Source organism: Oncorhynchus nerka, linkage group LG12, assembly GCF_034236695.1.
Source record: "Oncorhynchus nerka isolate Pitt River linkage group LG12, Oner_Uvic_2.0, whole genome shotgun sequence".
Taxonomy (NCBI): domain Eukaryota; kingdom Metazoa; phylum Chordata; class Actinopteri; order Salmoniformes; family Salmonidae; genus Oncorhynchus; species Oncorhynchus nerka.
Genome location: NC_088407.1, coordinates 30,179,233 through 30,192,992, shown reverse-complemented (window position 1 = coordinate 30,192,992; position 13,760 = coordinate 30,179,233). Strand labels below are relative to the sequence as shown.

Genomic DNA, 13,760 nt, shown 5'->3' with positions numbered 1-13,760 from the left:
CCAGATCAACCAGCCCATGTCAGCAAACTTTTTTCGAGCTACGTTTTGTTAGCCTATCGATGTTTTTGTTGTTGTGATGCTAGTCACTCATATCACATTAATACACATTAGACATGACAAAATGTATAGAGTTGCAAGATAATGAGCTTTAAACCTGCAAAAATGTATCTGCAGCTCATGACAAAATATTCTCTAAGTCGAAACCAACAAGTGTGTGAACAGTTTGTATCATGAACAGTGTCCATAGAAATAGAAATGGTGCCCCAGGATGTTCCCCAATGCGGGTAGATGGTCCTGAGTGAAAGAATGTTTGGGAACCCCTGACGTGGAGTAAGGCATTTGAAAATCTTATAGCAATATAGAGTGGGAAAGCGGCTGTGTGTTTGGACAATTAATACACAACAAAATCAACAACTAACGTTAGCCAGAGTGAGATGAGCTAAAGTCTAACGAGGGAACAGTAGATAAACCCTCAAACTTTTTCAAAATTGCACTGATATACAATGGGGAATAGTAGCCTGCTCACCCTTCTGCAGCTTGCCTGCCAAAGCATGCTTGTCCCAACCCACATTTTGTCAACTGAGTGGGTACTTGTCTGCCTGCCTGTCCATTTTATCAATGCCAAATTAATTAGTTTGACAACTAAGATATATGCTAACTGTGGATAAGTTGTTCAAGTTCAGCATAGCTACCTAGCAAAGTTATTGACATTTCTTGCTAGCTAACCAAATAGCACCCGCATCTCTAGCTGTAGCCAACGAAAAACGATATGTGGGGGGGGAATGACATGACATCCTCCCAGTAGCTAGCTAATGTTACCTCTGTGTTTGGAGTGGACACTATATGGTATAGTATGGTCACCTGTTAATGACTCAATTATTCAACTGGGTTTCTCGTCACCCAAGAGGAGTTTCCTTTCCTCTGGTTAACGCCCGGACCGCATTATCACCAAACAAGGCCTGGATATCCTCAGGTCAACACGGGTTACGGTAATTACGGTGAACCTGTCATCTACCGTAATGGAACGACATTCCAGGCACGGTTAAGAGATCCACAGACCTACGAAAAGGATCTTATGACATACGAGTGTGATTGCCTGTAACACTAGCAGGTGTGTCGCCGGATGATAAGTTGTAGGTCCTCTGAGTGGTGGCCTGTTTTTTTTATCCCGGCTTCCTGACGCCACAGAGCGAACATAATGTCTGGGATCTGACGCTGACTCATGCCAGGGTAAGACCTTGACAGGCATGAGAAACAAAGGCTTTCTGAACAGAGCACTGTAAGTCCTAACTGAAGTTTATCTCTGTTTGATGATCCAGTAATATTGGACTGTTGGGGGATATTTGTAAGGGATGTTAGGGGAGGGTAACCTATGAGGTTTGATGCAAGACATGAGAAGGTCAGAGCTTTACATGAGGGATGTTTAAGACTGAAAAGCTGGAAGGGAATTATGTTTCCTCTTCATGATACATGGTCTGTTCTGATAATAGGACATTCACCCAGAATACTCTTCATCGTGGAAAGGTTCAGGACGATTCCCTGATCTGGACTTTGTCATGCCTTTGGTATACTGCATCTCAGCTTGTAAGACATCTGTGGAAAAATATATGGTCTGCTTAAATGTAAGCAATGAACTGCAGATACTTTATAAGATAAGCTATTGTATGTGAGGGAACTTTCAGTCAGCAAAACAATGGATTGTATGTGTACTGAATAACGTCAGCACGTGGCCCCTCAGAACTATGGTAACCCTACCCTTCACCTTTTAACAAAACAATAGGACCTACACAAGCACAGCAGCAGAAATCATCAAATTGTTTGTTTCAGCAGAAAAATGCTATTTAACTATGAATTGATTATAAGTATTCGCAACTATGTCTAACTATTTGTCTACTCAAAACAAAGGCAATTGAGTTTATACATACTATTAATCTATCAAATAATTAAACCATGTTTTTCAGGCCATATATCATATTAATGGGATTTGATGTGTCCGAAGTCAGTCTGTAGGGAATAGCGCTATTCTGGCATCCTTTTTGTCTTTTAGCATAACTGTATACTTTGTGTTTGTCAGGCCGCAAAGCAATAGCATCCCCTGGTAATTGTTTTGCTGGGGCATTTATTGCCTTTCCTAAACCATTGACGGGATCGGAACTCATTCCTCATTTTCCCTCTAGGGCAAAATATTTAAGGCAACCACTTTATTGATGAGAGGCTGGATCAAAGTAAAATGCTCCAACATTTTGATGAGCTTTGGACTTAACAACCTACCATTCCTGTAACACTGTATCAATCTATTTGTTAACTAACTGTTCCAGGTTTTGTTGACTTTTTCACAGAAGCCAAAAGTATGAAATGACAGCAGTGTGCATGTTGTGTTTTTATGCTGCGTTATGATTTAAAATGCTGGGTCCCCCAGTTTGTCCGTATTACAACAGTGTCTTGGTTAGGAACAACAACGCCCAACCTTTGCGTATCATTAATACTGTATGTCACACTATGAACTTGGCACGACAATTCACTGGAGCAGTGGTAAGGAAGCAGTCCCTGTGACCCCTGCCAACTCCTAGTCAAAGCTGTCCCCTACATATTACATATCACATCCATTTAGTCAATAAAGGAACAAAGGGCATGTATTCCTCCAGACACACTGGCTGCATGCTCTTTTCCTCCTTGATTAAGGGCCGCGTCACTCAGACCCTACATTAATTCCACTGTTGTCTGCCATTTCTCAAGTCAGACACTTATTCCCTTACTGCACAGCTCCAGAAAATAACAAAACATGCAATTATATGTTTGTATAAGCGCATTCACTTCAGACAAACCTTATTGTTGAATGTCGTCAATACTGGCCACAGTAGTCACATTACTTCCTTTGCTTATTCCCTTTAGCTCTTAGTGGAGCTACTCAGTGTTTCCCCTAGATTCATTTAGCAGCTGCAAAAATGTTGTATATGCAGTATATATATATATATATATATATATTTCTGCCTAGACGCACTTTTAAATGGATAGTTGTTGGCTCAATGTCTGGAAGTCTATGAGAACAGCTAGCATGTCATTGTGCTAACGTTAGTAGCAATGCACCCCCCTACCCTTGCCACCTCTGCTTAAAACATTTCTAGTTGAAACACTGAGCTACTAAAGGCTTGTCACTGCACTACCTTAATCATTCCACATAAATGTCTGCTCTCCAAAGAACTGCCAACACGCTTTGTCTTTAGCGAGGACGCACAGACTTCTCCTTGCCAGTCGGCAGAAGGGTGTGTGTCAGTGTGGTAACAAGAATGGATGACAAACGCAAGACATCTGACCATATTGTCAATAAAATTGTCTGACATCATGAGGAGGAGGCGATTGTGTCTGCGAGATTGTCTGCGACATAGCTCACACAGGTTATTGGCCTGGATGGATATTGTCTCGAAGAACTAACCAGATGAATGTCCTTAATCAGCTTCTATATTTACAGTGCATTCAGAAACTATTCAGACCCCCGGACTTTTTCCACATTTTGCTACGTTACAGCCTTATTCTAGAATTGATACAATTTGTTTTTCTACACACAATACCCTATAATGAAAAATAAACATTTTTGCACATTTGTTAAATATAAAAAATACAGTACCAGTCAAAAGTTTGGACACACCTACTCATTCCAGGGTTTTTCTTTATTTTTACTATTTTCTACATGGTAGAATAATAGTGAAGACATCAAAACTATGAAATAACACATATGGAATCATGTAGCAATCATAAAAAGTGTTTAAACAAATCAAAATATATTTTATATGTTTGAGATTCTTCAACTAGCCGCCCTTTGCCTTGATGACAGCTTTGCACACTCTTGGCATTCTCTCAACCAGCTTCACCTGGAATGCTTTTCCAACAGTCTTGAAGGAGTTCCCACATATGCTGAACACTTGTTGGCTGCTTTTCCTTCACTCTGCGGTCCGACTCATCTCAAACCATCTCAGTTGAGGTTGGGGGATTGTGGCGGCCAGGTCATCTGATGCAGCACTCAATCACTCTCCTTGGTAAAACAGCCCTTACACCGCCTGGAGTTGTGTTGGGTCATTGTCCTGTTGAAAAACAAATGATAGTTCCACTTAGCCCAAACCAGATGGGATGGTGTGTAGCTGCAGAATGCTGTGGTAGCCATGCTGGTTAAGGGTGCCTTCAAGACTGTTGGAAAAGCATTCCAGGTGAAGCTGGATGAGATAATTCCAAGAATGTCCAAGGCTGTCATCAAGGCAATAGGTGGCTACTTTGAAGAAGCAAGTTTTCATCAAGGATCTCTCTGTACTTTGGTCCGTTCATCTCTCCCTCGTCTCCCAGTCCCTGCCGCAGAAAAACATCTCCACAGCATGATGCTGCCACCACCATGCTTCATCGTAGCGATGGTGCCAGGTTTCCTCCAGACATGAAGCTTGGCATTCAGTCCAAAGAGTTCAATCTTGGTTTCATCAGACCAGAGAATCTTGTTTCTCATGGTCTGAGAGTTCTTTAGGTGCCTTTTTTCAAAATCCAAGCGGGCTGTCGTGCCTTTTACTGAGGAGTGGCTTCCATCTTGACCTCTCTACCATAAAGGCCTGATTGTTGGAGTGCTGCGGAGATGGTTGTGCTTCTGGAAGGTTCTCCCATCTCCTCAAAGGAATCTAGAGCTCTGTCAGAGTAACCATCGGATTCTTGGTCACCTCCCTGACCAAGGCCCTTCTCCTCTGATTGCTCAGTTTGGCCAGCTCTAGGAAGAGTCTCAGTGGTTCCAAACTTCTTCCATGTAATAATGATGGAGGCCACTGTGTTGTTGGGGATCTTCAATGCTGCAGAAGTGTTTTAGTACCCTTCTCCAGATCTGTGCCTCGACACAAGCCTGTCTCCGAGCTCTATGGTCAATTCCTTTGACTTCATGGCTTGATTTTGCTCTGATATGCACTGTCAACTGTGGGACCTTATATAGACAGGTGTGTGCCTTTTCAAATCATGTCCAATCAATTGAATTTACCACAGGTGGACTCCCATAAAGTTGTATAAACATCTCAAGGATGATCAATGGAAACAGGATGCACCTGAGCTAAATTTCGAGTCTCATAGCAAAGGGTCTGAATACATATGTAAATATGGTATTTCTGTTTTTTTTCAAATAAATTTGCAAGAATTTCCAAAAACCTGTTTTCGCCTTGTTATGGGGTATTGTGTATAGATTGAGATTTTATTTTTTTTGCATTCCTTTTAGAATAACGCTGTAATGTAACAAAATGTGGAAAAAGGGAAGGGGTCTGAATACTTTCCAGAATGCACTGTAGATTCTAGAATATAAACTATACATTGTATGTCATAATTCACACATACTGCTGTATTTTACCAACCATTGTCACACACACTGCAGTGTCAGATCATTGTAAGCTTTACATAGTGTACTTCAACCTGCTAAATGTAGCCCCCTACTGAACAAGTACCAAGTAAAGGGACGCCACTATAGAATTTCTGTAGATTTCCCATCTACAGACTGTCAGTGTGTCGGAGTCCTCACTGTGTGTTCCTCACAAACACGCAACACTGCTGTTATTCTTTATACCTAACATCAAAGCTGTCTTGGAATTACACGTGTTGGAAGTGAGTGGTGAACGACATAATTTGAGAGCTTGTCTCATGCCTATGCTTACCTTAAAGCCTTGAGCTACATTTTTTCAGCACTGCCTCTGGCAAGAGGGTAGAAACAACTTTAGTGCTTGTAAGAGAGGACTCTTAAACGTGTTATTTAAAGACTTTCATGTTGAGTGCGGGGCACCATTAGAACACTAAGTAGATAATGTTTGTAGCGTTTTTTATTACACGCTATAGCGATCATAAAGATTGAGCATTTGGATCCCCTTGAGTGGGTAGAAATTGTGTTGACACACGATGCTGTTGCGAGAGTGGATTACGTGGAACATTATCCATTGGTCAGTCATGTATAATATTGCTTACAGTGGCATGGACCCCTGTGTGTTGTGTGAAGCGATACGCTTGACTGTGTGTGTGAAAAGTGAAAAGTCCAACCTGAGGTCATGTGCTACAGATTGTATTCAAAGCCACGCTTACAGTGATGACTTAGTGCCACAATACTACAGTATATTAATACGTCATGTAACATACTGACTGGTTTCCATGGAGCAAACGTTGCAATAGGAGATCAAAATGACTGATAAGAGTTGAATCTCTACAGTCAGTGTTTCCCCTAGGATTGCTTTCAATTGCAAGCAATTGACAATGTGCAAACAGGATACAGACAGGAGTCAATACACAGATTATATCATATAAATACAGTAAACATTCAACTCTGGAGCTGATTTACAGTGAGGAAAGACCTAGTTAAATAAATACAGTTAAAAATGAAAAAATATACAGTAGTACCATACTGAAGTGGATAGATTCTTTGATGTACCAGTGTTGTAATAGCAAAGTTGCTGCATTGCAGTATTTTTCAATACTTGACTGAATTATCGTGAGCCCAAGCTGCTTTAACAAGGTCTTATGGGCTGCATCTGCACACTAATAAATGGACATGAGATGCATGCTCTTTGTTCATTTGTGCCCAGATTTGAGATGCTTCATTTTCCTTTGAGGAATATATGTACCGACTCTGAATGTTTACACATGGCACATAAATGCACACACGTCCAGTGTTGTCTTGAGAGCCATTGGTGACAGTCACTCATCTCCACAGCTTGCACTCTCCGTTCCGTTTCAGTCTCCCAGCATGCACAGCAGCCGTCGGTTGTCAGGGTAACTGTTACACTCACCATGCTGTTTGTCCTAGGTTATGTCTACCCTCAGAACGGCGACAGGCACGGCGTCAAAGCCCGACTAATGAAGCTCTTACCGTGCTCCGCCGTCAAAAAGTCATCTGCCAGTAGCCAAAGCAAGTGACTTTCTCTCTCTCAGAACATCTTTCTCTCTCTCAGAACATCTTCCTCTCTCCCAGAACATCTTTCTCTCTCTCAGAACATCTTTCTCTCTCCCAGGACATCTTTCTCTCTCTCAGAACATCTTTCTCTCTCCCAGAACATCTTTCTCTTTCTCTCAGAACATCTTTCTCTCTCCCAGAACATCTTTCTCTCTCCCAGAACATCTTTCTCTCTCCCAGAACATCTTTCTCTCTCACACTCTTTTTCTTTCTTTCCCCCCTTTACCTCTCTTTCCTCCTAAATATTATCCTACCTCCCACCCTTTACTCTGTGGTGTTGTAGTACAGTCAGTGAGGTTTTTGAAAGGAACCTCAGGCCAGCAGTCACTGCTTCTCCAGTCTCTTCTCTGGTGTCCTTATGTGGCTGGCCAATGGCCAGAGGCACCACCAAGGCAACATTTTTAGAGACCTAATCCTTACTTTAGATTCTACACAAAATGTGGGACCTAATACCAAAGTCTAATCCCCCCCCCCCCCTTTTCAAATCAATTTCAAACTTCACTGAGTGAGCTCCTTAATGTCATGAGAAATAAGATGCATGGGAAAAGACATGCAAGTGCCAATATGGAAGAACTGGGTTAGACACTGAGGGCGAAGTGTTAAGCTAAGTCTGATACAACCCACCTGTTCATTGTACTTTGTCTATTAAATAACACACACGTGAATTGAAACCCTATGACTATATCATAACTGAGTCAGTAGAAACGGGTGAATCGTTAATCTGGGTTGTCTGTGTGTTCCTGTGTGTGTCCCATTCATCATCCAACCAGCTCACTGTAGAGTCAGACTCCATAGCGCTATTGAAGAATCACCGTCACACAGTTTCTTACCTCACCGTGTGGTGCCAACACGCTCAGTGGACTGGACAGACTCACCATGGCCTTTGTGTGTGATTAATTGACTTGAAAGTGTGAGGGATGGCAGGATTTGATTACAGCAATCTGAGGACGACGAGCACCTTGTCATTAGCATAATAAACCAGATCACAAGATACTGTATTCTTTTGGAGTGGGAGCATAGGGTTTTCACCAACATCAAAGGGAAACTCTGAAATTGGCAGCATATGAGCTATGAGAGTGTCTTCCCTATCCTATTGATGCTTGTAGACACACACATACACACCAGCTCTTCGGCAGGTTAATCCAATACTGAGAAGAGACGTAGCATTTTGGCCACCGTCCACAAGACTCCTCTCAGGGCTAATGAGAGGTGGTGAGACGCTGGCATACCTCAGGTGAGTGTGTGCAAGGGAGACTTTTCAAGTGCTCGGCTCTGAGGACAACCGCTGGCATTGACAGGCCCGAGACGGCGGCTGCCATCATTACAGGCCCATTAAAGCGCCTCTCTGAGTTCAACGGCCCCCATCTCGAGGAGGCTCCCTGCCAGAGGGCCCTTGTTCCTGGGTTTCGATAACGCTAATTACCTCTGCTGTGATATTTCATGAGGAGAGATCGGGACACCGCCAAGTGCTTGGGGGTTTTGCCTGGTTTTGTAGTGGAGGGACCAAGCAAGGATGTGAAAAGATCTTCCTCGATTGGTTGGCTTTGAAGTGTGCTTGAAGCCTAACCTTAAACCTAATATCAAATAACATCAAATTGTAGGGATCATCAAGTGGGTATGGCTAAACTGACAATGAACGTACACTACTAGCCTATATTCTACCCCTCCTGAGACTGTGGCTGAGATTCAACTGGCTGTAGGCCTTTGTGTGAATGGCATTTCAATGGGATTACAATGGGATTACATTAGCAACATGGGTGATAAAAATGATCATATCAGATAACAGCGACAGGTGGGCTGGTTCCAATACTTATTCGTATCCTCATTTGCTCCTCCCATAATAATCAAACATTTCAAAGTGGCTATAGACTCCTTTGGCTCACTATGGTGCTGCTATGTCAATGGTATGCTATCCCTACAATTATATAACAATAGCCTGTGAAGTAACTGGTTTCACAATATTTGCAGTGCTGTACTTACTTAAGGATCCAGAATTAGCATGTTTAGAATGTGTTTGACATTCATATCATTTCTGCCATTAACCTTGCTGCTTTAACACAAACTAGCATACGGTAGAGCATTATTGTTTCGTATAAATCCTTTGGTTAACGTGGCGAGTGTAGACTACACTGCTAATCTCTGTTCTTAGAGGGCGAGTCAGTGCTGTGAGACCCTCTGTGGGCTCCAGGACGCCGTGTGGCACTGCAAAACTTACTGAAGTAGGACAGGACACACTTTGCTTTTATGGGTGAAATGCAGCCAATTGTGTTGAATTGTTCTGAATGAGTCAGATTCCTTCTTCCTCCTCTCCAGACAGCGTGGAAGATGAGTTGGAGCTGTCGGCCGTCCGCCATCGCCCCGAGGGTCTGGAGCAACTGGAGGCTTTGACCCGCTTCAACCGCAAGGAGCTGCAGATCCTCTACCGAGGCTTCAAGAACGTAAGAGGCCCAGTTTCACCACGCATCCAAAGCCATTGAAATAACGTGCATTGTCTTTTTTGTCTCACCGCTAAGGTCCTCCTCCATCCAGTCGAATTCGTGTCTCCATTCTTAGATAGCTATTTTTATTAATTTTTTCCTACTATGGCCAGGTGTGTAGATGTTTAGTCTACTTGCTACACTTGTTTTTCCTTTCTAAAGATGATCTGACCTATTGAACTTCATTTCGTCTGCCTTATTGAGCTCTTATTGGTGCAGGGGGAAACTTTTTTTAAACTTGTCCCCTGACCTTGGGTTCATGGCATTTCAACTCTGTATATGGAATTGTAGGGGGTGCATTGAAAGTATTCAATAGGTTTAATGGACCAAAAAATGTTATGTGTGATCTTCTGTCAAATGGCAGAAGTGTAATCACAGTTGGAAGATGTCTCACTCGAGAATATTCTAGAGTACTCAAGGAACAATTAGGTCATACCTAGAATATATTCCATTCTAGCGTACAATCAGATGACAGAAAGATCCTTAGAGAGGTATGTATACAATTGAAATCGTCACCTCTGTTGTGAACCGTAATGAGATGACCCAGAATGAATTTGACCCAAATTGTCTGGTGACAAATGGAAGAAGGGAGCCACGGTCTATGATACCTGCATCCTGAGTGGCCCTGGCCCCCATGGACCCTAACCCGAGACCCTGGGAGGACGGAGGTCAACTCTACCCATTAGCCCTTCACCACAGGAGACTGGAATTAGGGGTTGATAAGTGGTCTAATGAGTGAGGCGGCTGTTAATTGGCACCCTGTAATCGCCCCGACTCCTTTCCCCAATGAGATCTCCCATCAAAAGATTTGTTAGACCCCTTCCGCTCTCCTACCTCTAGAGCTTTTGGTTTTGTCTCCTCTTTAACCAAGACCAGGGTTTTAAAGGTAGGCTCAGCGATATGACGTAGATGCAGAAAGTTAGCGGTATAGTGGGTACATTTCTGCAACAACTAAGGCTGTTGAAGCGCGAGGATCAACTTCTCCGGTGGTTTGGTGCCGTGACTACTACTATGTAACAGCCTGAAGGGAACCCGTGCACATGCGCAGATACTGTGTGTGACTGTGTGAGAGAATGTATTGCATCTCGCTCATTTCAATATCTGCGGTGCTGCTCATGGCAACGTCGTTTTGCTGAGTACCTTTTAAGGTGGCTTTTGGTCTTGAATGTTCAATAATAGTGGCCTCTCTCAGCAGAAGCTAGACCCATCACTTCTTAACTGCAATATAGTTGAGGAAATCGATGCCTTTGCAGTCTGAATGGAGAATGTTTTATGTACGAATAGGCCCACGGGACATACAAGTGTTTAGCCATATGTATATATTCCCTTTGGAGGATAAGATGAAACGACTCAATATCGCCATCAGCCGGCCTTTGTGCTAGTCAAATACCTGATCTATGGTTCACACTAACCCAGTGACAAGGGCAGAATAAAGGCAATATTTAAAACTAGCCAGACAAATGTAGTCTGGCACAGTCTCCATTACGAGCAATTTGGCTCTGTGTCTTTGACGTATCAGACTTGGGTGCGAATCAAATGGCTCCAGGGTGAGCGTCCACGGGTGGTAGAATATCGTCTTTTTGAATGCCAGACTCCTGGTAATTGCAACCTAGATGTCATCACGTCTGACAAACTCTTCGGCGCTACTCAGGAATTCAGAGCCAGGGCATCGGCATGGGGCAGAAGATTGCCATCTCAGATTGTGACACATTCAATTCCATCAGTGGCGATGCCACTGTTCAAACCTCTGTCAATAACCTTATTTTCCCCATACATTTTCTTCCCAATCTTGCCGGGATGAGTCATTGAAACGAATTTCACATGCGGCTGGTTTTTGCATTCCACAAATTACAGTTATGATTTTGTTGTCATGGATGAGTTCATCTCACAAGCTTATCAAATGAATACAGATATATTGAGTCACCACGGGCCCGTTCAAGTTGTGTATGTGAATGCTGCTGACTATGTACTGGTAACTGCCAAAATAAAGAAAACACCAACATAAAGTGTCTAAATGGGGCGTTGGGTCACCATGAGCTGCCATAACGCGCCTTGGCATAGCTTCTACAAGTGTCTGGAACTCTAGATGTGACACCATTCTTCCACAAGGAATTCCATGTTTTGTTGATGGTGGTTGAAAACGTTGTTTTGGCGCCGCTCAAGATTCTCCCTACTCAAATAACATTTTATTGGTCACATACACGTGGTTAGCAGAAGTTATTGCAAGTGTAGCAAAATGCTTGTGCTTCTAGTTCCAACAGTGCTGAAATATCTAACATGTAATCTAACACAACAACTACCTAATACACACACATCTAAGTAAAGGAATGGAATAAGAATATATACATATAAATATATGGATGAGCAATGACAGCAACAGCAAAATGGCAATGACATTGGCAAAATTAAATAGATGGTATAAAATACAGTATATACATATGAGATGAGTAATGCAAGATATGTAAACATTATTATCTGGGTCCCAGCTCTGATGCACCTGTACTGACCTCACCTTCTGGATGGTAGCGGAGTGAACAGGCAGTGGCTCGGATGGTTGTTGTCCTTGATGATCTTTTTGGCCTTCCTGTGACATTGGGTGCTGTAGGTGTCCTGGAAGGCAGGTAGTTTGCCCCGGTGATACGCTGTGCAGACCGCACCACCCTCTGGAGAGCCTTGCGGTTGTGAGCGGTTCAGTTGCCGTACCAGGTGGTGATACAGCCCGACAGGATGCTCTCAATTGTGCATCTGTAAAGGTTTGTGAGGGTTTTAGGTGACAAGCCAAATTTCTTCAGCCTGCTGAGGTGTGCATCCTGGAGACAGAATGCACCTGAGCTCAATTTCGAGTCTCATAGCAAATGGTCTGAATACTTATGTAAATAAGGTATCTATGTTTTATTTTTAACAAGTGCGCAAACATTTCTAAAAACTTGTCATTGTGGGGTATTGTTTGTAGGTTGAGGATATTTTATTTCATCCATTTAAGAATAAGGCTATCGTAACAAAATGTGGAAAAAGTCTAGGGGTCTGAATACTTTCCGAATGCATTGTATGAAGTCTTGCAGAGTGGAAATGCAGTGTTGCACCTTCTTCACCACACTGTCTGTGTGGGTGGACCATTTCAGTTTGTCCGTGATGTGTACGCCTACATACGCCTCGTGTCTGAGCCGTTGAATTGCGACTACACTTTTTCTCTATACTGACATTTCACTTGTTTGATTGCCTTGCGGAGAGAATATCTACACTGTTTGTATTCGGCCATATTCCCAGTCACCTTTCCATGGTTAAATGCGGTGGTTCGTGCTTTCAGTTTTTATTATGGCGAGGTGTGTGTTGATAGTTCAATTGGGTTGAGATCTGGTGACTGAGACACACACACTCTTTAAACTCCCTATGCTCCTTTGAGGCCCCTCTTTCAAGGTCAGCGAGATCTCTTCTAGCCGTGGTATCCAAAATAATGGGCAACTGGGGATTTTTGCATTGTATGATAGAAAGGAGGAGGACCTTATTTGGTTTGGAGCCCAGCCATTCTTCATTACTTTCACATTTAGTCGCTATGTACTATTAGCGTTGACATCTGTAATCTCCCAACAGTCCCTGGGGTTTCAAGGATGGCGTGAGCACACTGCATTTCCACTCTGCAAGACTCACAAACATACAGTATTTTGACTAGCAGACAATAGAGGTGAAATAAGGGAAGCGGTATAATATCCCGACGTGCTGTAACCATTCTCAGTGTAACTCCTCTATAGCCTCATGCAGCGTGAACAAAAAGTGTGTGGGGGGGGGTTTGACAAGAACACAAAAGTTTTAATTAGCAGTAGCTTTGCAGAACAACAAAGGCTTTAAAGAATAATGGTCTATGTCGAACTTTGTGTCTGTACAGCAGAAACCTTGATTTGTTTAGGTATAAAAGGAATAGGTTTGAAGTTGATTCAGCTCTCTAGTACTCTCTCCGTTGTACATCTCTCGAAATGTGTGGTAACAAATGATATAATGTGAGGGAAGGTTTGATTTTGCATTTGATAGAAACATGTTTGTAATCACTGTGCTGTGTCCACAATAATGACCATGGCCTCGGATGACCTGTGGTACAGTATCATGACTATGCAAAACCCTCATTGAAATTGCTCTTTCATTGAATGGCATTTTCAAATGACCAAATATCTGAGGTACATTAGAATTACTTTAATATCCATGATTATGCATTTGTAAAATATGCTGTATTTATTACAGTGACAGCCTCAAAGTGTGACCAAGAATTTCCCACCACAGTACTTTCAAAGCCAGGAATAGATCTTGCTTACGTAGACAGTATAATCAGTGTTTACCTAGTACTC

At 42.6% G+C, this 13,760-nt stretch overlaps 1 protein-coding gene across 2 annotated transcripts in view; it reads left to right on the top strand.

The window, feature by feature from the left end:
- kcnip4a (potassium voltage-gated channel interacting protein 4a) overlaps positions 1-13,760 on the top strand; it is a 197,309-nt gene that overhangs the window by 163,630 nt on the left and 19,919 nt on the right. For both annotated transcript variants that reach the window (XM_029674543.2, XM_065025475.1), the window contains exon 2: positions 9,260-9,384. In XM_029674543.2, coding sequence (XP_029530403.1) covers positions 9,260-9,384 — 125 coding nt within the window. The remainder of the gene's footprint in view (positions 1-9,259; positions 9,385-13,760) is intronic.